Below are 24,507 nucleotides of genomic sequence, written 5' to 3' on the forward strand. Positions count from 1 at the left end.
TAAATCCCTCTGAGATTGGGGTGTACTCCAGGCAACAGTTTAATCCCATAAACTACAGGTTTGAAACCAGTTTGAGCTTAATTTCAAGGCCATATGAATACAGCCAGTCAGGTATAGTGTGATATTTCACTGAAGAGGCTGAAACTCAGAGATCACTTCATGGGTTGGATTCCCTTGACATGGTAGTTTCAGTGTCAGCTGCATGTCTAAGATTTACATATGATCCACATAAATAGTCATGAAATTAAACAAATCCAGGAATCACACAAGAAACACCTTTTTGCACTGTCCTCTCAGAAGCTGTGCAATAGAAAGGAAGCAGAGTGAAAGGAAACTAAAGAGGTAAAAATAACTACCAAAGAGCCAGAAGTCCTGTGAACAGTGTGGACTGAGAGAGTCTACTTGTGAGTCTTCACCAAAGTGGTGAACAGGCCGTCCTCTTTGAGGAGTAAGTTTGAGGCAGTGTCACATTCAACTAGAAAGCCCTCAGAAAGGACTAGGACAATATTGGCATCCAAGATGTGAGACACACGATGCTGGAAAAAAGAACAGAAAAACAGGTGGGTGAAGGAAAGATCAGCTGTGGACGAGGAAAGGAAGGAATGAAGCCAGCTCTGTGAGGGAAGCTAAATATTAATGTGTGCTGTTTCACTTGAGACACTGATTTTGGAAAGGCAAAGCTAAAGAAAAGAGATTCCAGCCAGAAGGACAATAAGCATGGAACTGAAGGACAACAGTGTCACCACCAGAATCTTCAGCATTTACACAGCCAAGAACCTTGGAGCACATTGTAAATGGGCTGGGTTAAGTGGCTTGCCTGACACAAACTACTCGATGACAGGCTTGAAACCAGAGTCCAGGAGGCCTGTCTGTAATCTCTAATCACAGGACTCCAGATTCCAGACAAGGCAAATGAAACAGCTGTTGAAACACGTATTTATCTCATGGAAAAAACCTGTTTGTTGACTAATGCCGCTGTCACAGGTGGAAATATTCTTAATGGTGTCCACCACATCTCTATGCACATGTATGTATGAAACATGTATGGATATAGGGAACTTTTGGGCACTAGAAGTGGCAGGAAAATGGGAAAAAACATCATAAACCGCTAGCTGAAAAGATATTATTCTGGGGGGTAATTCCCATTGATTCTGATGCCTTAAGTTTTAGCTTTCATATATTCCAGATTCTGTACTGCCTCAGTGTGTAACTCTGAACTTCATATAAAGTATTAGCAAGTTCTCTTCACAGTTGAATTAGACAAAACAATCCTTTTCCAGCCTGAAAAGCAAGGACACTGTTGCAGCTTCAGGCCCCAAAAGTACCAACAATGGTGAATTGAGGAGAGCAATGTGGGAAGATGGGCTTACATAACCTGAAGCTGTTACTGGACATTTAACCCGAATATGTAAATGGACCAAAAAGTATAAAAGTGTGAAAATTTGTGACATGATGCCCATCGTGGGTGGAGCCATGGCCAGGCTCTTGTACTGCTCAAGGTATATCCTTTGAAGGCCTTTTAAATAAATATTTATCTTATTCTTTAACACTCTCTAGCCTCCAGTAGCCTCTTTGGGCATCAATTCCAGTTTTTAAAACTTTTATTGTAAACCCAGATTTTTATTCCAAAGGAGAGAAAAGATAACCCAGCCTGAGAAACCGCATCAAGAATATTATAAAATCTCAACTCATAAATTTGTGCAGTGTTTGTAGGCACTACACATACATAGCCTTCAGAGGCAAAATTCAAACCTAGATTTTGATGCAGCTTTCAGTAATGGTTAAACCATGCATTTGCTTTCAATTTTTTTGTGAGAATAACTTCAAATTTTGGTGGAGACAGTGCAGATGCTGAAGTTCCCTGTAAAGTCTTTGTTCAGATCCAAGTGTTTTAGTTTAATAGCAAGACAGCATTTACTGCAAAATTTCAGGTTGATAGTAGGTGTCTGACTTTTTCTAGTATCATGGGAATATTCTGGCCTTGTGGTTTAGTTCTATTTTGTGATACTTTTAGTTTTATGTTGTGGTGTTTAACTGGTGAAGGCCAAGGTTAACTGCCTGAGGAATGAGGAAAAAAGAGCTTTTTCTGGCTGAATACTTACCGCTATTGTAACAACAGTGCGGTCGGCAAAGGCAGTCATCACAACCTTCTGCAAGATGTTTTCCTGTCAGAGGAAAAGGCTCACTCTAGTTACTTCATCCTGTTACATTCTAATTCATGTGTTTTTAAGCATATGGCACACTATCTCTTTCCCAGAAGGGAAATGTCACACCTGTGAAAGCAGGAGTTCTCTAAAGCATTTCATTTTATCCTGAGAAACAAAAAAACTGCCAGCTTTTTCTGCTACAGAGATCTCACACTTTGTGGCTGACACTTAGGGAAGATGCCTTTCTCCTGGTAGATTCTTAATTAGCTAATTGCTGTACTCACTGTGGCCATGTCAATAGATGCTGTGGCTTCATCCATGATGAGGATGCTGCTCTTGCGGACAAAGGCTCGGGCCAGACAGAAGAGCTGCCTTTGCCCCACACTGAAGTTTTCCCCTCCTTCTGTGACCATGGCATCTGTAACAAAACCAGTTCCTGTGAACATCTGAACACCTCTCAAATGCTGCCTCTGAGATCTCTGTTTGTGCACTACTCCAGGGCCAAGCAAAATCCCCATAAAAGCCAATAACCATAACCTTGACTGACCAGTGGGATGGAGGGATACCAAGAAAAATGAGCACAGCCTCTTGGGAAAGAAGAAATATATCACTAAACAAACAGTTGGCACAAATTGTTAGAAAATCTGGTAGGCTGCAACGTAATATCTTAGTAATATGAAATATACTTAATATGGAAATAAATATGGAAGTTTCCTTCATGAAATGGATCTGAAATGGTAAGAAAAACTCTGTCAGAGTTTACAGCTCTGCTTGCAAAGCCAGATTCTGCTACAGAAGGTAAAATTGTTCTTTATTCTCCTTAGTGATTATCCTACTGTGATTATAGAATCATCACATGTCCTGAGTTGGAAGGAGCCCACAGGATCACCAAAATCCAGCTCCTGGCCCTGCACAGGACAGCCCCAAGAATCACACCATGATGCTGAGATGTTGTAGGATTTTTCCACAGTGCATGGGAAACCAGACTATTCTTCAGCTTTTCAATAAAAATATTCTCTACTCTGAAGAGTGTCTGGCACTCCCATGTGATGATCCAGAGTGTCAGATGGGATGGATCTGTTTATCTGTGTGCATGCATGACTCCATTATTGGCCCATGATCCAGAGATTGGTTCTGACATACCAAGGCCTCCTGGCAATGACTTGACCATGTTCTTCAACTGAGCAATCTCCAGAGCTTCCCAGAGTCTGTCATCGGTGCACTTGCATTCAGGATCCAAATTAAAGCTGCAAAGAAAACCATAACAGGAGTCTTGTCACCGCAATTACTTTCAGGTTTTCTGCAAATTAAAACCTTGGCACCGTGTGTCGCTTGGCAGGCTGTGCAGATGGATTGGGCTGAGCTAGGAAGGTTCCTTGGCTGTTCCATCTTCTCCTGTCCCCCAGCTCCCATGACAGGCAGGCTGTGCAATGCTGCCTGCCACCCACCCCCTGATGGCATACACCTACCGGATGGAGCCACTGAACAGGATTGGGTCCTGCAGAATGATGGAGAGCCGGGACCGGAGCGTGTGCAGAGGCAATTTGCTGATGTCTATCCCATCAATCACTATCCTCCCTGTGTCAAACAACACACAGAACACCTGAGGGAATTGCACAAAGCACGTGATCCACAGGTAGCAGGTGGAAAGGTGGAACAGCCCCTCTGGGCTGGTCTCTGGATGATGGGACACTATCTCTGTGAGCTCTCAGCACTGTCAGACACATGGGGAAGGTGAATGTATCTAATTACACAAGCCAGGGATGTCCCAGTTTATTAGTGATACTGCCACCTTGCTCTTTTCCTTTTTCTTCCCTCCATCCTCCCTTAAAGGAAATTACATGTCTTCCCTTCTGTGTGACTAATGGTAGCAACATAAGGATAATTTATTATGGATCAATTACAGCCAAACAGAGCAAGAACAAGAGCAACTTCTGTTGCTGTGCCTTTCTTTGCTCCCCTTGAATTTACCAGTTGCTGAAGGCATTTCCTTTGAGAAGGAGCACAATTTCTTTTGCATAATACATGCTTGTGTACTGGGGGTTGGAGGTGACAGGGAAGGGATGGACCAAGGCAAACTGAATGAGGATATGGTAAAGGCTATTTCCATCAGGCACTTCTGCAGTTTTCATGTGGATTGCTTCACTAGGCAGCTGCACTCCTTGCTGGGATGTACTTAACATTCATTTCATCAGTTCTCTCTCCCAGCAGTGAGAACCTAACTGTGAACTGGCAGGCATGTGGATATTCAGAGATTTGTACAGGTTCCCCTTCTGTCATTCCCATTGTCATGACACTGCATTTTGTAAGTTGTTCTCTGTGACCCTGTTCCAGTGGAAGACTTCATTGCCCCCCTAGCTGGACTACTTCTGTTATTGTAGTTTTATGCTTTTACTATATGGCCAGAAGAATCAAGATTTTATCTGTAAGGTGCAAAGTCCAAATCAGGTTATAGGACTTATGCTTGAGACATTGGTGGTTGCAGAAGCTTAAGCAATTCCTTTTCTTTACAAATAAGGATATTAGAGTTGGCTAGCAGAAGATGAGGTAGAATAAGGAGGGAAAAAATTAATATGGCATGCCTGGGGAATAGGGAAATGTATATTTGATAGAAGCCAGGGTGCTCAAAGAAAAGAGGAGATGAGAGAACCTAAGGGAAAAATTAAATTTGAGAGGAGCTGTGAAACTGGGAAAAGATTGAGGGGTGATCAAGCAAGACACAAGAGAAATGGGAGGTTGTTTGAACATTGGGCAAGAGAAGGGAAACACTAAAGAACAAAGCAAAAGTAGGAAAATAAAATAGGACAGAAAATTTAGGGAGATAACGAAGACCTAAGGAACAGCATGAATGAAATTTTGCCTCTAGTAAAGTTACTCGAAATCTTATTATGTAACATTTATTAGAGTCAGGACCCCACCCAGAAGTGGATCAGCATGGAGGCCAAATATGGATCCAGCTGGGACAGGGATGTGCACAAAGGATAAACAGAGCTTGATTAGAAAAGGCTTAGATGTTCCCATTGGGAAGAATCAAGGATACAGGAGAAGGAGACAAAGAAAATACACAGAAAGAAGACTTAAATAGAAGGAAACTTCAAACTGGCCATAAGCATAGTTATTATTTCTTTGCAATATTTGTATATCCAGGAATCATGGTCATGAATCAGAAGCCTGTGAGCACAGACACGTATAGGCACAGAACCACAACAAAAGCAAGTATTAGCTACATCAGATTCACTTATCCTCCCACATCCTACTGTGCTTTCTCTGGCAAACATTCCAAACACAATGGCTAAATTAGAAACATGGAAATTTTTGAAACAAAAAGATGTTTTTCTAGTGGTTTTCTATATTCCCTCAACAGCACACATGTATTTGTATTATAAATGCTGAAAAGCAGTCCATGCCAATTAGCTGGGACAGGTAAATGCTGCAGGAGTGAAAACATAGAAATATATATCCAACCCTTGAGTCAAATTCTGCTGCAGATAAGGGAAAGCGTAATAAAAAAAAAAAACCAACAAGGGAATGGACTTGTTGAGTTCTAGTTTCTACTCTGCTAATATTTTGACAGCTTTAATAAGTTAATGTAGTTATTCTTTAAGCAAACATTTAGACACTCCAGAGAGTTACATATTTTTGTCCTGTCTCAAAAATTGCATATTGTTTTGTCAGACCATATGCATATTTTTTTTCAATTAGAAATATAATCTGTGCACAACATTTCCTGGGAGAAACAAGTGCTATTCACAATAGGGCACTTTGTACTTTGAAGGATTAGGCATTACATTTCTAATCAAATATCTTCTAAGCCAGAGAACCAGGCTATAAACTATCAAAAAGGCTCCTTGCTTCTTCTCAGGAAATAAGGGGGGAGCAGTTGAGGAATGACAGCATATTCCAGGGAAAATGGAAAAAACTGACCATCAAAAATGTCCACCATTCTGAAGAACGCCAGGGACAGGGAGGACTTGCCACTACCAGTGCGACCACAGATCCCAACCTGCAAAAATGGAAGGTGTCACTTACTCACAGAGTACTTACTCACTTACTCCTTACTCCTTACTTACACCTGCAGTTCTTTGGGGAGAGCTGCACTGGATTGTGCTGTTGGTGAGTAGAAAGGTCCTTCCCAAAGGCAGGTGGCACACCAGGGAAAACACAAAACAGCACAGCAAGCATATTCCCCTTTTCTGCCCCTCATCACAAGGACTCGTCCCCAGGGCATTTCAGCATTTTGACATGGATGCCAATGACACTCTGTGCTGAAATGTGAGATACTCTTGTGTTTTTACACAGTTCAGTCTGATATCCTTCTAATTTATCTGCCATTTAGACTTACTGTTAAGCAAGGAAAATGGACTTGGAAAGACATGGGATAGCCAGAAGAAAAATTGCTCCCAGCCAAGAATAAGTTTTATCAGTGTAAGTTTTTCATCTGTGCCCGAGGACCTCAGAGAGGACTGTAAATGTATATATCTGATAATGCAAGTTGTTAATCTTGTTCTTCTGGCCCTTCAGAAAGGAAAGCTCAGTAATGAAGAATCTGCACCGGAATGAGGATGATGGGCAATTGCTGGACATGGTACCTTTTGTCCTGGTTTGATATAGGCCTTCACATGCTTCAGAACAGGCTTCAGGTTGTTTTCATAGCGAACACACAAATTTTCAATCTTGATTTCCCCCTCCTGGGGCCAGTCTTTGGGGACTTGAGAGGGATCTGAAATAGTTACAGAAAAACAAACTGAAATGAGTGCTGCCAGAGGGTCACCCTTTACAACAGTCACCTTTCCCCTCTCTCCTGCCCGGGCACCTTCCTTTAAGCCACTGGAAATACAGAGCTGCAGTTCCCTGACAAGGGGAGGCTGAGCTGGGAACTGCCTGGCAGGCACTTGGCTTCCATATCTCCACACATAGGGAGAGAGGGCAGATACTGAAGTGTCTCTTGGCATTGCAAGAGCGACAAGCCAAAGGAGCAGAGAACGCGGTGTCAGGACAGCGTTAGTGTGGCCTTGGGTCAGTGACCGGCACAGGAAGGGCAGCTTGAGAAAGGAAGTTGTTACTGCCACACAGCATGAACTGTTGACATTATCACAGCTCTTGTTTCTTCCTGATTTGTGAATACACAGCAGGTTTTGTCTCTGGACTAAGAAGCTTGGCTTTCCAGGGAAGCTTCTTGACCTATGAGCCATTTCTTGCACTTCAACCACTTCTGAAATAGCAATCAAGGCCAATTTGAAGTGTGTGTAGCACAAATTCCAATGTGCAGCTCAGAGAAGAGTTGCTGAGGTCTGCTTGCCAATGTGGCACTATCTTTAGTTCCCATCTGCTAGAAAGATCAGAGATTTTGAAGCATGTGACATTTCTAATTTTTGTCCTTATTTTTGTTTTCTAAATAACTTACATGGATGTTTTGTCATCTCGTCTATAACTGTGGTATTTTTGATTGTACTGTAGAGTCCTGCTCTGTCTCCCTGACACTTAATAGGATTTTTTTTCATGTTGACTAATGTGAATAACATATTTTCATAGCTTCTCTTAGCTATCCTTGTCGCTCACACCAGTGGCAGCTTCTACACCTCAGTGAGAACAGATTTTGGCCAGAGAGGTGTGCATTTTGCATGACCAAGTCTACCATTCTTTCACATTACCATGTAAAAGCCCCAAAAAGATTAAGAACAATACCCAGGTAGCCTTCGTAGTTCTCTGATTCCATGTTCAGGAAGCTGTGTACTTTTTTTACTGCACCCATCTGTACCTCCAGATCAGCCAGATTCCTCACTACCCAGTTCAGGTAGTTGGTTATCTGCATCACAAAATGAAAACAAGGACAGGGTTCAGCCTTCTTTTTGTTCATCTACCCATCTGGAAATAAAGGTTGGATACATTTGTGAAAATCCTTGGCCTGATTCAACACAGTGGGCCTCTTTAACATTACAGCAGTTCAAGACTCAGTGCAACAGCATCAAATCCATAAGAAGCTAGTCATACTCCAACACAATTAGCCCTGAGGCAGCAATTTGGTTCTTGGTATTCTCATCCTTGTTTTTTGAAGAAGTATGGAAAAGTTGTACCTAAACTCTGACTGAGTGAGGGAATCTCTTGTTTTCAACATCTAATAATCAGCACTGAAAGCTGTCTGCTTTAAGCACACAAACAGAAAAAAAAATCAAAATTGAAAGTGCTGTTTGGAAATATTTTCTATTATGTATATTCTAATCTTTCAAAAACTGCAACTAAAGATTTAGAAAGTTAACTATTTGCAAATATATTGAAAAGATTTTATTATAATTTCATTTCTACATATTTAGATAGTCCATTTCCCTCTGTGGAAAATATGAGAAGTTTTTAGCATTGAAATACATGAGGGAAAAAAAGTGTTATCAGTTCAGCAATATTTCCTTTCTGGGTTTTGTTCTTATTTGTAATGAAAAGGATTTTATCAATAGTTAAATCAACAGTAAAGGTATTACTTTTAGTAGATAAGAGTTGATTATTAGCTCTCTAACAATACTCAGTAGCTTAGAAAAACTCTTTTCTAGGCAAGACTTACTGTTTAAGGCTGCAAATTGTAAATCTGTTTCCTAAGTCTGTATTTAGGTGCTTCTGTAATAAAGAAGAACTGATCTTATTAGGAAGAGTTGATTGACAAGAATCTTTAAAACTTGAGATATTTTACGTACTTGAATAAAGTTTTAGAAACTTAAAAATAAAACACCCTATGCACAAGCGTATTCAGAGAAAGGCTTTGCCATTTTTTCTTGTGAGTGCCAAATAAGGACTTTATTAAGAATAAATCACCCAGTCTCACTTCTTTACCACTAACCTAATATTGATGCAGTAATGAAACAGTAAATAAATTTCAATGAGATACAGCAAAAAATTGTGGTTAGTTTAGAGGACTTGGCTGCTTGCTTTATCCTTAAGATAGAGTTCTTGACGGGGTATTCTCTCCTTTATGTTCAGATACCTGCTTATTTGGTGTCCAGATTTTAAGTTAGGAAGTTACAGAAATGGGAAAGTTTGCAGATAAGTAAAACACTGTGGAACTACTGCTTGCAATGGCAGGCTGCTATCCTAGATCTGGCAGATTTGATAACACAACCTGGCACCCAAAACTCTGCCCATTACCTCGGGCTTCATCACAGTTGTGCAAAGGGGTTAGCAGGGTTTATAAAAGAGGAGAGAATAAATTCAGGATGTCCACTGTAAACACAATTGCAGTACAAACAGTTTGCTTTCATCTAGGTCCAAATATCAGCCCTCTCTCAGCTGCAAAGAATAATTATTTAAAAAAATCAAACTATGCCAGGTGAGGCAGGTAATGATCCAGCTGCCTTTAAAAGTTCATCAGGGTTATTGTGGGCAGGAGGGAGACAGGTGATCACTTGGTGCCTAAAGCTCTTCTTCACCTGTTGTGCCAGACTTCAGCACATGCCTGTTTCACACCGATGAACTGTTTGCAAACACAGGCTAAAAACAAAGAAGCCAAGGATGATGCAGACATCCTGACACTTCCAGATCCCTGCTAATGAAGCAGCATTACCAGGAATGTTTTCAGAGTGCAGCTGAAGCCCTAGGACTGATTTTCAGTTGTTGACAGATTCTCACACTGTTGCAACAGCAGTGCAGAGGGGATCTAAGGTCTCCCTAAGGCAGCTGCTGAGGACTTTCTGTTGTGGCCATGGGCTCACCAGCATTTATGTGCAAAGCCAGATCTCAGGGTTAGACCCACACCTTTATCCCTTCCTCATACCAGTGCTTCAAAGCAGACAGATTTTTGCCATGTTAGTCATGGTTTCAGAAGTTCTTCCTGCCACTATCATCATCCTGCTTTTGTCCCCACTCTCATGGTTCATTCAGTAATATTTTGTCCCAACTCTTGTGCTTAATTCATGAGTACTTCTACTCTCTGTGGTGATTGTCATTCACTCTGTGCTCATGATGAACACTCAGCCTCTCTTACAGCCAGGTACACTGAAATACTGTTCCTTCACACTGCTAATGACAGTGACAGAAGGAACCAGCTGTTGGACCACCACAACCTTGTCATCCTTAAGTCCATCTCCTCTGCATGCCTACTGCTACCTGGCATGATGAACCATGCCCACAAATGTCCCAATCCCCAGATCCATTCATAATTGCATGGACAATCTTGGGCATCTCAATAATTTCCCTCCAAGGGCAATACCCATAATTCTGTTTCTTCAGCAATTATTTTATTTGGTCTTTGGTTAAAGATTACTCAGATGATGACAATCTGTATTTCCTGGCAGGTTTTGCCATGTAGAGGTGGAAACAGTGCTGTGTTGTACAAAACAGAGTGCACAGCAGGTCCTCTTACGCATTTTTAATTTTCCTGCTCCACTTGGGAGCACACAGGGCCTGGGAATGGTTGTGTTTTTTTAATTGGCTCATAAAATCTGAAGCAAGTCCAAGTTGCCCTGAACTCTCTCAACTTTGGCTTGAGTCCATTATTTGCAGGATTCTTTTTTTTTCAAGATTAAGAAAGCTGGGAGATGACAGTGTACACATAAAAATATTATAAAATTAATGTGTTGGTCTGGAAGTTCTTACACTTGGCCTTGGCACGTACCGTCAGAGCATACAGGAGACCCAGCCCCACAAACCCCGAGTGTGGCCCTTCAGTGATGGAAGTGACAGCAGCAGTCAGGACAATACAAGCACCCAGATAATCCTGGAAGGAGAGACAGGGGGACAAAATGAAGAAATGCAGCAACCAGAACATTTCTTTACCTGTGGAGCAGTTATGCTTTACTAAGAATTATTTATGTAATGACATCTAGCCCTTAATTTTGATTTGTTTTTTTCCCCTGGAAGAGGTCATGGTTGTGATGCCCAAACTGAAATACTCAAAGCAACTTGCTGAACACTAATGAAATAGGCCAGTAATTGCTGCAAATTCATTTGGGCTAAGGCATGACATTTGGGTGTCAACCCCAAAAACAGCAGGGATCAAAAAATCTAATAAGCATATTAAAAAAATCATGAGAAGGATATAACAGTGACACCCCTAATTCCCACTACTAAAACAAATCAATTCCACTCTCTGCACTCTCCTTCAGGTCTTCTCAACTATGGATCTGCCTCCTCAAAAAAAGGAAGTATCACTGACTTCACAAAGTCCAGGAAGGCTTTTGGTAGAATTTATACAGGTCATGCGCATGTTTTATTGGCAAAAGCTTTGCAAGAGCTGGAACCCATTTTCTTGATGTTTACCTCAGGTTTGAAGCATATGCCACATGTCATGTTGTGGAGTCAAGGTGCTGATTAATGGGATATAGTTGGTATTCCCACTCTCCCACTGCTGCCTGCATTACATTTACTTTGGATCACATTTTCTATTCATTTTTCTCTTCTTGTCTGATAATACTGTGTCAGGAATCTTTCCTTCTGAGATTTGAAATGAGGACTGCCTAGTTCATCTGTCTAGAAAATTATGAGCAGAATACAGACAAATTTTAGGGGAGAATGGATTCAAACTGACAGAGGGGGGAGTTAGATTTGCTATGAGAAAGAAATTCTTCCCTGTGAGGGTGGTGAGACCCTGGCACAGGTTGACCAGAGAAGCTGTGGCTGCCTCATCTCTAGAAGGCCAGGCTGGATGGAGAACTGAGAAACCTGGGATAGTGGAAGGTGTCCCTGCCCATGGCAGGGGTTGGAACTGAATGGGCTCTAAGGTCCCTCCCAGCACAAATCATTCTGTGTTTCTGGGATTCTGTGACTCACACCTATGGAGCATAATGGTCTTGAGTCTCCATCATCTGCTAGGACAGGACTGAACTGCTGCTATTAAATCTCACAAAGTTTTTAGTGATCTTAATATCACTGTGCCATTAGGCAGAGCTAGATGAACTATTCCTTGGCAAGATCACATTATTTCTAATGCTCTCATGAGGCGAAGTGTATTCTTGGACCAAATTAATTCTGCATGTAAGCAAGTCTAAGACTGTGAGACATTATCAAGCTTCTTCCAGGATTGGCTGTTGCTCTGTTATTTATCTGTCTTAGATTTGGAAGCAATTTCAGCTGATCTTGGATGCTGTAAGAAGCTGAAAGCTTCAAGAACAAGGGAAAGCTTAGCCATCATAAAAAATGCAGAATAACTTCATTGCTCCAACAGGAAAAGAAGGTTAGTATACAGCCTTTGATGTGAGGATTAACCACTATTTATGTCCAGTAGAATCAGGCCACTGCTCTGTTTATTCACCATTCTTTCTGTTTCAGATGAACAAGGGGATCACTTTGCTTGCCTCTTCTTGCCTTGCAGATCAGGAAAGTCCCTCACAGAGAGCCCCCACAAAACCCAGGAGCCTATGTCACTGTCATTGGCTGCATTGTGCCCTGCTGTCATTTTCTTTCTGGAGTCTAGTTATGCTGTCTTTCATGATATCAAACAATAAAACCACAAAGAGTATGGCCCTGCAAGGGTTTAGCTTACAGCTGTGGGATTAACCCTGATGCTGGAGAGATATTTCAAGACCTGGGAGATCAGTGTGCCTAAAACAGCCCTGGCAGAAGGATGGCATAGTTCATAAAGCCACTGAAAAGCCACGCTCTGCCTTGAAAGTAGTTCCTGCTGTGGCAGGTCTGTGGATGCTGCACAGTAGTAGAGAAAGTCTTGTTTGAAGTTATGTAAATGTTTGTTCTTGCACTCCCTTCAGACGCTAGACAGCACAGCAGCAGCAGATGAGGCAGAGTTGTATTTTCTTACTCCTGGCCAAGAAAGCTGAAAAAACCCTCTGGGTTTAACATAACAATCCTGATCTATTTTAAGGAGCTGTGTGTATTATCTCCTCGCGAGATTAATACTCGTTATTATCTTCTCTGCATCAGGCAAAGTCTCTGTTTGCTTCCAAGGTTTCAAAACCATGGCTGGGACAAAACTGAACGTACCGTCCTGACCTCCAGCCATCTGTTGGCAGCTGACAGAAATAAGTAGGCAATGTTGTTCGTGTCCGTCAGCTCCAGCATACGTTGTTTAAATCTGGCTTCGTGCCTGCCGAGACCAAAGTTGTTACATTACAACACATTACGCACTCACACACAAAAGGATAAAGCCTTAACTCTGCTCTGCCTTCCCTCCCCCCAGCCCAAAACTTTTTGCCCTTCTGTTTTTGCCAAAGTTTGGGTTAAAAGCTCTTCCCTAAGAATGTCCATCTGCTGCCACAGCTCCCCAGAGCCAGAGCAACATGTGGAGTCAGGATTTGATTGACAAGCAATTCTGTTGGACTAGGGTTTGGACCAGAGACTGTCCCCTCAAGAAATTGCAATGCCAGGGTGCTGGGACAGGTTTGGTTTCCTAGAGCTGATCCACCTTTTATAGCTGTGGATTGTAGTCCACTCCTCCCACAGATGAGTGCTGCTGTGGCCTCTAGGTCACTAGCAAGGGCAGAGGGCTCACCCATCAGCTTAAGTCTGATTTCAGAAGTTACCTGGCCAGCTGCAGAGCTCTTCAACAGGGGTGACATCCCTAAAGTTTCAACTAAAGTTTCAGCTAACATGGATGTAGACTGATCTGTAAATCAAACCTTTCACCTACTCAGCTCAGCTGTTTTCTCAGCCAGTCACACTTTGCCTAAACTACTGGGAAAGTACAATCAGGAAGAGCTAAGGATCACCTCTAAATTAGAAAAATGAGTGGTGTTGCCTCCACTGCCACTTGTTCCTCTCTCCCCCACACAATGCCCATCACATTTTAAAAAAAGTGCAAGGATGCCTGAGCACTGAAGAGCCGAGGTACCTTTGGGAGGGCAGGAGGAAATCTCTGTTGGTGCTAATGTTAAATGCATGGTGCCTTGCACAGTCAGATGGAAACCATTTTGTTTGAAATCATAGTCTATTGTCTGGTGAATACCCGCACTTGATTAAACCTACTGAACTTCAGCAGCTCAGTGTCTGTTTATCTTCCATTTCAAAGTCTCGGGGCCCTGCTGTGAAGCACCTCTAATGTCTGTTCTTCCAGAAAATTCCTTTTTTTCCTGCTGTTTCCTGCTGATATTTTATTTCCCTCTGCACAGCTTGTAAACAGGACAAGCAACCACCCCAGAAAAACTGGTAACAGTAATGATGGGATGTGGGGAGGAACAAGGATGCAGTGACTACTCTGCTCATCTGCTTTCCTGGCAGCAAAATTCCTGCTCTCCTAATGGAAAATCTGACACACTCAATCTGTGTTTTCATCCACGTTCAGTTCATCTTCTGGGCACTTTCAGACTTTTATCCTGTCAGATGACGAACAGCAAAAGTCACTGAGATTTCTCTCTGATCCAACAGTACTGCTTTGCGGTAAGTTATGTGAGGAGCTGCTCAGTTTTATCCTGGAACATACTGAACCCAAACTGCAGAGAATGACTAACAGCACCAGCAGTAAAAAGAAACTTGCAGACAATAAATGCAGGAGACTTCAGGTTTGGTGGGCAGTGGAGTGGAGTATAGGCAGGGAAATGAAATGGCTTTGATTAGCACCAGAAATCCTGAAAAACTCAATTGTTGTGGTACCCTCAGGTGCCTTTTGCTCTCTGTCGTGCAAGCCCACATTACCTTTTTGTGTGGCAAAAAAGAGTTGAACCACTCAGAAAGTGCTAAGCTCCTTCAGCTTGTTCAGGAGACAACCTCAGGTTCATAACCTTTCTCAGGTGATGAAAGGCCACTCTGAACCTCTTGAGAAGTACTCAGCATACATCAGCATCAGTCCCTAACGATGACTTCCTGTTTCAATACATCATTGTGTTGATAAAGCTAGTTAAGCATTTCCTGTTGACCACTGGCTCACACCTCTACAACACAACAGTGGTTTTGCTTGTTCTTCCACAGGCCTTACTGCAACACTGTGTGCTAACAGCTGAGGTCCTAAACCTTAGCTTGATGTGAGGAAACAGCCTGAAGCTGATCAAATAGGTGTGGAAATGTCATTGCAGTGGGATCTGCTCTGGTTTGGAATTCTACATAGTGCAGAATGGGTGCAAGGTGCACTTAGTGGGAAAAAACCTCAAGCTGGCACTTTGACAGTCAGCACCATAATGGAGTGAACATAGGAGAGTTTGGCCTATATTTCAGGTAGTAGAGAGAAAATGTATGCATGGAAAGCTGGAAAAACTCCCTGGATCTTACAGAACTGATTTCTCAGTTTTGATTAACAAAAGGGGAGGTTTTACAATATTCAAATCAAGTTCTGTTCTGCTGCAGTTTTCTTGGAAACTCTCTCAAGTTGCACATTGCCTTTCAGTTGGAGAGCACCATAATGATGTCTCCTTGCTTGGGAAGTGGGTTAAACACAGAACTGATTCAGGGACACTTGGATATAGCAGAGGGTTTGAAGGGGCAGTGCCTCTGCCTGCTTGGCAAAATACAGCTCCATGCTGTTCAAGTTAAAGGCATGGTTAAAATAGACCCATTAAAAATTTAAATATCATATCCTAAAAATATAATCATTTTTAAATCAGTGCAACACCAATACATGTGTTACTGAAAATATGCAAAATGTTTAAGAGGCAAAGCAACACGAAAAAAATTCATTATCTTTTTCCTAAATAGCTGAATAAAGTTCTTCAAATTCAACAGCTGGCCCTCAGATATGCTCCAAGGAAGCTGAACAGGCCAGCCTGACCCTCTGATAATTTGTTTATAAATTTTACCCAAATGCTCTGATGGTGGTAAGGCCTTCAGCTGTCTCAGAGAAGTGACACAGCAGAGGGAGCTGGGTGCTGTCATCAAGTTCTTGGAGGTCCCTGGGAGTACAAAAAACAACACAATGCCCATTACAATGCAAACATTTCTGTCTGTAGAAATTTTGCTGCACAGCGGACAAGAACAGACACGTTGTGTATTGCACATATTCTTTTCAGGATCACAAAAAAATTTCTATAGTACAGAAAGACACTGGCATGGAAATATAACATTCCTTTTTTTTTGGCCACAGGACCCTTTGAATCATCTCCCTGCTGCCCTCTCCATCTACTTTTGGTAACTTTAAGCTTCTATTTGCCCCCTAGGGATAAGGACATTATCATGTCTCTCCTGGATAAAAACCTGCTATCCATTTTAGACAGATCCTCATTACATTTTATTCTCACAGATTCTGATATATTAATAAAATTAAATTAAATTCAAAACCATTGATTTTAAACTATATAGCATGTTATTTGTGACTCTTAGGTCAGGTATGTAATAGGGTGTGTGTATCAGGAAGTTTATATATTTTATAACAACAGCTGGCCTAACAAAAAAAGCTGTATTTCCACATAAACCTGGCCTCATTTTCCATATCTAGAAGTACCACAACATGCTGAAAGTAAAATATTTCAGATGATAGCAGATCTTCTCTTTGTGCTGTTAACATTGGTTGTAGCAGAGACAGCACTGACAGAGAAATAATGAGTGATAAATTTCCCTAATTACTCAGCAATGACACTTCCAAGACCTGCATGGAGCAACAATATTTAAGTCCAAAAAATTCCAGTCTTTTAAAAGAGGAACATCTTCCAAACCACAGAATAAGAAATTACATCTTTTTGTAACATTCTGCCATTGTCATAGCAGCCAGTTGTACAAACAGAAGAAAGTCCACCTCATTAGAGATTAAAACTTGTTATCAAAAGCCTAAAAATTTTGCCCACTGTATTAGATAGGCTAGGAGAAAAAACTGCTTGATATTGCTGAATGTTGCAGTGTGCAGAACTGAATTTGCTGCTGATGTTTTGATGATAAATATCTTTCAAATTTACGATGGAAAATACACAGACGTTTTTGAAAGATGTAATGGAAAATACAACAAAGAGTCAAAGTGCTGCAAGAAATATTGTAAATATTTGCATTTCTAAAAATTATTGAGGCTTATATGCCTGCAAAGGACTGCATGCAAGTGAGTTACAAACACTGGCTGAAGCTATTCCTTCGTCCCACATTTCCCAAGACTCATTTTTAGGGAAATAAATTGGATGTTTTCATTTCTATTGTCCATCAAAAGAACACAAGTCACATCTCAAGTGATTTAAAAAAGTTTAATTTAACAGAATAATTTGAGAGTGAAAACCAGGTCTCCTGACTTGTCAGCCACCTTGAGATCTGGTGTACTGCCACACAGAGCTTCATTTTGGAGTTTTGGTAGGGCAAGAACAAGGTTTCTGAAAAATCTCAGAGAAATTAAGTAACTTATTTCAGATTTAAACATTTCTGCTTTATGAATTCTAATTACAGAGTTTTCTTCTAAATAAATCTTGGAAGATTCTGTCTGATTACAAGAGACTAAGAGATTGAATTTAAGAAAAAACTGGCTTCCTGACAATGTTTTATGAAATTATAGAATAAATTTAGCATCAGAAGCATGACTCTCATTTTGCTGAAAAAACTGTACTCTTTACACCCAGCCAAGTCACCCTGAATATGGAACACTCTACAATCGAAATGACTTTCTGTGGAGCTTTTTTCCCCAATATGAAGTAAAAACCATGATTGATGTTAATCCAGGAAAATATTTTCTGTTCTCTACTAATACTCAAATGTCAAGGAGCAGTTTAGACCAGATGCAAATTCAGCTGATAAACAAACTTCATGTTCATCTCACTCTAGAGCCAAACAAATGCATTCAGTTGGTGTTACTTCCACAAATACCCCATTTATAGCCAGGTCAGTTGGAAACATTGCCCAGTGCATGTCTCAAACTCATGCATCAAGATCAAAAGCAGGATGCCATGGCCATTTTCCCCTTTTTTAGCTCCTACAACCTCACATTTCATCACAGTTCTTATGTAGAATATTTCATGGAGGAAATTTTCAGGACGGTTCTTTAATACGTACTTGGAGGCAACCCTGAAGTATTTCTGGATGAAATAAAATGCTATGCCCAGGGGCACAAGGGCCACAAGGAACCATGGAGTGGCATAGGAGATCATCCCAATGGCTGACAGGCACAGCAAGGTGGATCTGGTCAGAGACTCCAGTGTGGGAGGGATGTGCTAGAGGGAAGTGAAAAACATCCATGAAGAAAAAAAATCCTGGTAGCACCACTATACACCTTTTCCTATCAGAAAAGTGAAATAATACCACTAGATACTCATTGATGTTCTCCTAAAATCAAGAGTCTTTCTGTTTCTGTGGGTCTCATAGCCAAATGTACAGGAGTTAAAAAATGAGTCAGTAGGTTTTTGTTTTCTAAAGGTCAGAGTTTTAAAGATCATGGGGAAATAGGAGCCATTTCCACCTCATTTATATATCAGGCAAGGAAGAGAAAATTGTTCTTGATATGCCAGATATTTAGAGAAGTAGAATGCTCTGTCTCACAGTCTCATAATTTTTATTCCATATTCCCATCAACCTTACATTCAGGATTATTGTTCATCTAAAAATTTTAATGCACAGTCATAGTGAAAGCTCTTCCTCTCCCTGGATGCTTTAAATCCACAAGTTCTGCCAGCCGTGGTGGAACATTTATTTCTCACACCTACTCCCATATATTCAAAGCTGTTATATTTTACTGTGTTTCCTGTTTCAAGTCCAAAATCTGATGTTTTCTTAATCCAGATCTTCCAACAGAATCAACCACTCTGCATATGAAGAAATGAAGAGCCACCATCTCCCTCTATGTTTATTTTAAAGCTTACTTGCCCTCATTACTACAAATGTGTGTACTTTTTGAGTGTCCCTATTATCATTCCCAGAGCCTGGTTTTGCTATGCCTTTCTCTACTGAATATTTTAGTACATCATCTTATTCAGATCTACATGAAAATTTGCAGAGTCAGGATAATAGAATGTATTGCTACATCTACCTGATCAATGATATTTGTATCAGCAGAGAAGCGATTCAGAATTAGCCCCAGCGGAGTCATGTCGAAGAACCTGTTGGACAAATTAAAACCAAAAAGTAACCTGTAGAGGAATTCCAGGTTTGGAATTTAAAGTCCAGTCAGACAGAATGCAGAGCTGTGTACAGCCATTGTCTAAAACAAAGCAATAAATATGAATAACATGCCAGATCATCTTATCTGCATCTTGACTGTCTAAATGCTTCTTTTGGCACTTTCCCCTGAAAAAAAATTGTCTCCTCTTCCACAAACCTGCTGTCTTGTGTCCTGATCTTTCCTTCTTGCTCCATCAGGATTTAAGATCTCTTCCAAAGATCACAGGCTGTTCTTGGCTGCTGTTCAGCCTCCTTCTTATGGGCACTAACCCCAGATGTTTCATGGAAGTACTGTGATAAACTCATTTGTTATTCAGGCATCCTTTGGCCATTCTGCTGCCTGTGAGACCCTGGGTATTGTGCACAGAAGCAGCCTTGGTGCCCACATGGTTTGACACCATGGCCATTGCTCAGAGCTGGAGCTGGGTGCCCTGGAGCCTTAACTGCCCTCAGAGCTGTCCTTGAGCCCCCAGCCCTGAAGGGGTGCCAGCTTTCTGAAACATTTCAGCCAGATAAAAAACAGGGGCAAAATTTCACATGTTCTCTCATGGAATGTTTCCCCCTCTGCCATGGTTATCTTACTAATTATTTTCTCTTTCTGATGCCTTGAAGGAAACAGGTCAAATTCAAGAGCTTTTCCTGGGAGTACCCTTGCAGCTACAAAGAGGACAGGTTTTGACCCTGTAGCTTTCCAGGGACATCATTTTTGCTGTACCTGATTGGTCCAAGGATGATCTTGTTGAGGAGATTGTGATGCAGGTTCTTGGCTGCTGTGAGGCCCATCCACTCCACAGTCAGGGATGTGATGAGGCAAAGGACAATCCCAGCTCCAGAGAGGATGCTGAAGACAGCTACATGATAAGTCTAATGGAATGACAAATACATCAATCCTAGAAAGAAACACCCATTTTTCTTTTCTGCTGGGAAGTTCCCAAGGTACCTGGTGCCCATCAGCTACTATATCCTATCTCTTGTATTGCGTAATTATATATCATTTTTGGGAAAGAAAAGAAATGTGATGGAACTGCAGTGATGGAACTGCAATTCACTAAGTCCACATAATTAGAAGTTCTGGCAGGCCTAAGATCCTTCACTCTATTCTACCCCTCAAGATCTTGAAATGGTAGCTCTTAGAGCTGTTAAGACTGATTATGTGGACAAAAAGAAAGTATTGTTGGCCAAGAAACAGGGAAACCTAGTAGAACTTCTCAAAAATTAAGGCATTTGAGAGATGTTGGAAAGTTCCACTTTAGTAAGTTCAAGCATTATGAAATTCACAGGGCAAATCCTAAAGTGATCTGCCCGGGTTATAGCACAATTAAGCCTTCTGAAAGTCTAGTAAGTGGATTCCATGAGATATTGTCCTTGAGTCAAATTTACAGCTATAAACAGATTGTACTTTAGCAGAACAATTGAAGACTTCCATTATTATTTTTCTGGCAGGGAAAAAACTACTTAACAGCCAGTACTTAGGAAAGTGGGGTCATTGACTTAGAAGACCAGTTGTAAAATCCAGATGGAAAAGTTTAGTGTAAGGCTCCTTACTTTGAAAGGTCAGTAATTTTTCTACCCTCAAATATTCTTCTGTTTGAGTTCTGAATTGTCAAAATTATTGATAAAATTCAAATTGACTTATTTTAACATTAAGAATCCATTCTTCCTGTATAATAATCTACCTGTGATTTCAATCCAGCTGGCTTCTAGATGAAAAACAAAAAATTACTTTAGAACATGGGGTTTTTTCATTTTTTTCCCTGTCAGGCTCCAATATCTGGCTCACCTTCTCTTTGCTCTTATCCTCATCAGCATTCCTGCCTTCATTTGCATTGTCCATGGATGTCCATGTAGCAAGCCAGTAATCTATGGCTACAATAACTGAGTGTTTCAACAGCTTGGAGAAAATCATCAGAAAGAGCAAGAAAAATCCTCCAGAGGTTAAATATCTCCAACAGGTTTTCCATGGCATCTTTGTCCTGAGCCTCAAGACAGTTGACATGTTATCATCTTCATCTTCTTCTTCTTCCTCCTCTGTGACTCAGACATTTGATCAAGTTAGCATGGATTCAATAATAACTATACCTTGTTTTACTGGACTTGTTTACTGGGCATGTTTTCTCTTCTGCTTTGAATTTAAATTTTAAAGTCAAAATTCAATTTGTCATTTAAGAACAGCAAACACTTCAGACATATTTTCATATTTTCATAAGACTTCCCCTGTGCTCTTTAGCTATTCTATAGTTTGCCAGTCTTTGACTTGTCACAGTTTTGTTATGAAAAAGTTTTTATAAACCAAGTCTTCACTACTTATTATTTTGAGCAGAGACCACGCCTTTCCCAACCTGTTAATCAGCTTTTATTATACGGTCAGAAGAACAATTTGGAAGATTTTAGAAAACCCTCCTAACTTTTCCATTCAGACTCTTCATCATCTATTTGCATGAACAAGTTCAATTTTCTCTTCAGTCAATAGTACTAAAATGATAACTGATCACATGCAATTGAAACACAAATGGTGGAAGACTTCTGCTGTGGAAAAAATATATTTCAGAGACGTATAAACACTAAAATTAGGGGTTTTTTATCACAGATAATAGGAATATATATCTCACAGCCCTGCAGGAGGGAAATTTCCCCAAGGAAAGGAAATGTTCACATGCTCCTGACAGCTACCACATATTTTTGATTTACAATTTCTGATGTTGTTGTACTTTTGTCTCTTCCCACAATAACTCCAGGCACTGTGAGTTAGCAAAGACATTAACTTGTTTTGACACATCCTTATCTCTGCATGATGTTTAGGGAAATATATGGAGAATCTCTTGAATAAGTTCTACTGTAAACAGGTCAAAATGTTGGACTTTCCACTATTATTACCAAGTGTCATCAATAGAGTTACACTTTGCTGCTAAGAACTGCCAGCTATTAAAGTGGAAAGGCAATGAAAAATGGTATTAAATAAAGTGAAATTGTAAAACAAACCTTCATCTTCATCTTCCAGTTGTGACTTGGATTCTCTGGGGTACATGGCTCTTCTAAGGGTTTTTCTCTCAAGAGTTGTCTGGTCAGCTTCCATATCCTTGAATAATTAGGTTATCATCATCATTATTATTATTATTTATTAATAATAGATTTTATTCATTTGAAAGATCATTTATTAATTTGGGAGCTTAGCTGTTCAACAATAGTAGTAGTACTTGCAGTAATCTCAAAGAGACTTATATGGATCATTTAACTTACAGAATGGAAAAAACACAGTACTTTTCAATTTAAATTTCAGAGAATTCAACTTTTCCCACTTCTTTCCCTCTCTCTGCCATTCTTTCATTCCCTCTCTTCTGGAATGGAAAAAACTTCAAAAATAGTCTTTAGAGAATCCTAAATGTTCATGGCAATAACAGAATAAAAGGATAAGAGATACTATAGGAAGTTTCTGGGTCCAACCCTTGCCCTACCAAAGGATCAGTTGTGCACCACATTTCCAAGGGTTTCTTGGCTAAGATGTGCTTACAAACCATCCATGATGGATATAACACACACTTCCAGGACAAACTATTCTAGCCCCTAAAACTCCTTACAGGTCATGTGGTTTTGCCCTAAAGTCAAGTTGAAAATGTGCTTCAGACATGATTTGGGTTTCTTTGAAATTGAATGACAAATATTTCTTTGCAAAAAAGTCATCCTTGCCTAAATGCTCTATTTACCTTTTCCAACTCTTGATCTTGGCGATTCATCAGAGTTTTCCAATGTTCATATAGCTCAACATCCTTGTTTTGGATATCCTTTAGTGTCCCTTCTCTAAGCACCATTCCATCCTTCATTGCTATGATCTAGGGGAGAAAGCACCCAGCACTTAACAACACAGATACCATAATCACTGACCTGGTCCTACAAGATATGTCTCACCATTAGTGACAATACCATTATGCAAATTTCTGTCTTCATTTTATTCAATATTTTATTAATAACTTCTTAAGTTTGCTGGCACTGCTCATAAACTGAAAATGTATAAGTCATGCTTTCCTGCCCATCAGACAGGAGAAAGCATTGAAAAGAAGGGATAGACAGTTACAATTAAAACAAAATTCTCCAGGTCTTTTAATGAACAAAAAAACCTCTACTTAAATAATGTAAAAATAAAATAATTCTTCCACTATAAAATCTGTGTTAGCTGAAGTGGCAATTAGCCACATGGCATACAGAATTAAGGAGGGACTGTGTTGCAGAGAAAAGCAATAATCCCATTAAATGTTATGGTGTTAACTTCAGGAATTGGTGGGACTGCTTAGAGTAGCAAGCCTCTGAATAAAACTTCAGCTCTGCTGGGAATTTTTCAATTTTTCAATAACATCCTGATGCCTGCTTCTGGCAATCATCCTTAGCAAATTTTCCCCTGGTACCTCTTCTCTTACCCAGTCAGCATGTGGCAGATATTGTAATTTATGTGTCACCAGAACAAGAGTCCTCTTGTCTTCTTGCAGAAACTTCAAAATCCCTTCCTGCATTAAGTGATCACTTAAGTGAATGTCCAGTGCAGAGAATGGGTCATCCTGAACCACATCAAATTGAAAAATATTAGAACAGGATACAAAAGTGAGGTTTTCTCCTAAAATAGTATTTTTAAACTAGGAAGCATCTGTCTTTATTGATGTTTCATTTCTCTCTAGTGACTAGGGCCCAGTCAGAGGGCTGTGCTCCAGTGAGCTGGAACCCACTGTTCTTCAGTTCACAGCAATGGACTCAGTTTCATTTCTTGTGTCTGGCTTTGTGTAGTGCTGGTGCCTCACTGACAGAGTGCAGGAACACCAGAACTGAAATTCCCATCCAAATTTGAAAATGCCAGGATCCAAAGCCAAACTTGGGCCCAATTTTGGTGTGAAACTGGCACAGGAAAATTAAAGCAGAGTTAGCGACTCTTCTCATTTCCTCCAAATTGAACTACATACGTGTTTGGTCTTTACAGTAAGTGTGGCTGGAAATAAGGCAGCATTCAGATAAGGATATCAATATGTAAACACTTTTTCTTCAAGAAGTCTCTCCTTAATTTTGAAGAGGCTCAAACAGCCCTTTCATTAGCCTCCTGAAATTCCTAATATGCCTTGAAAGTAATATCAGAGAAGAGAAAAGCTGTCCAAATCCACAGCTCTCTGCAGGAGAGTGCTGAGCCCTCAGACTGTTCATTATGGCTCCTTATCAGTAATCCTGCTGATTTCTGTGGGACTCTGCTGATAATAGGTCACCACTGAGAACAAGAAGGAATTAAGACAATCTGTTCCACTCTTTCAGTGTAAATCTGTGCAGAAATTCCCACCTTCATCAGCCTCCCAGGATGTTTTGATGCTGCCTCTCTATAGTTTGGTTTTGGAGTTGAATAGAAGTTCCCATAGGTCTTTTAAATATAAATATATGGAATTACAGTTTTTTACTAACTTTGCATGCTCCA

At 40.5% G+C, this 24,507-nt stretch overlaps 1 protein-coding gene across 9 annotated transcripts in view; it reads right to left on the reverse strand.

The window, feature by feature from the left end:
• Positions 1–24,507, reverse strand: part of ABCC9 (ATP binding cassette subfamily C member 9) — a 72,737-nt gene that overhangs the window by 1,854 nt on the left and 46,376 nt on the right. For 7 of the 9 annotated variants that reach the window (XM_074539209.1, XM_074539212.1, XM_074539210.1 and 4 more), the window contains 18 exons: positions 23,477–23,614; positions 22,769–22,894; positions 22,047–22,143; positions 20,848–21,095; positions 19,783–19,931; positions 18,937–19,006; positions 17,967–18,124; positions 15,806–15,898; positions 13,065–13,167; positions 10,744–10,845; positions 7,833–7,953; positions 6,737–6,867; positions 6,072–6,150; positions 3,617–3,725; positions 3,291–3,394; positions 2,432–2,565; positions 2,103–2,165; positions 357–536 (listed from right to left, as the gene is read on the reverse strand). In XM_074539209.1, the coding sequence (XP_074395310.1) occupies positions 399–536; positions 2,103–2,165; positions 2,432–2,565; positions 3,291–3,394; positions 3,617–3,725; positions 6,072–6,150; positions 6,737–6,867; positions 7,833–7,953; positions 10,744–10,845; positions 13,065–13,167; positions 15,806–15,898; positions 17,967–18,124; positions 18,937–19,006; positions 19,783–19,931; positions 20,848–21,095; positions 22,047–22,143; positions 22,769–22,894; positions 23,477–23,614 (2,163 nt within the window). In that variant the 3' untranslated portion in view covers positions 357–398. The remainder of the gene's footprint in view (positions 1–356; positions 537–2,102; positions 2,166–2,431; positions 2,566–3,290; positions 3,395–3,616; positions 3,726–6,071; positions 6,151–6,736; positions 6,868–7,832; positions 7,954–10,743; positions 10,846–13,064; positions 13,168–15,805; positions 15,899–17,966; positions 18,125–18,936; positions 19,007–19,782; positions 19,932–20,847; positions 21,096–22,046; positions 22,144–22,768; positions 22,895–23,476; positions 23,615–24,507) is intronic. The other 2 variants (XM_074539211.1, XM_026796808.2) reach the window with 1 other exon arrangement.

The sequence above is a fragment of the Zonotrichia albicollis genome, chromosome 4 (assembly GCF_047830755.1).
Source record: "Zonotrichia albicollis isolate bZonAlb1 chromosome 4, bZonAlb1.hap1, whole genome shotgun sequence".
Classification (NCBI taxonomy): Eukaryota; Metazoa; Chordata; class Aves; order Passeriformes; family Passerellidae; genus Zonotrichia; species Zonotrichia albicollis.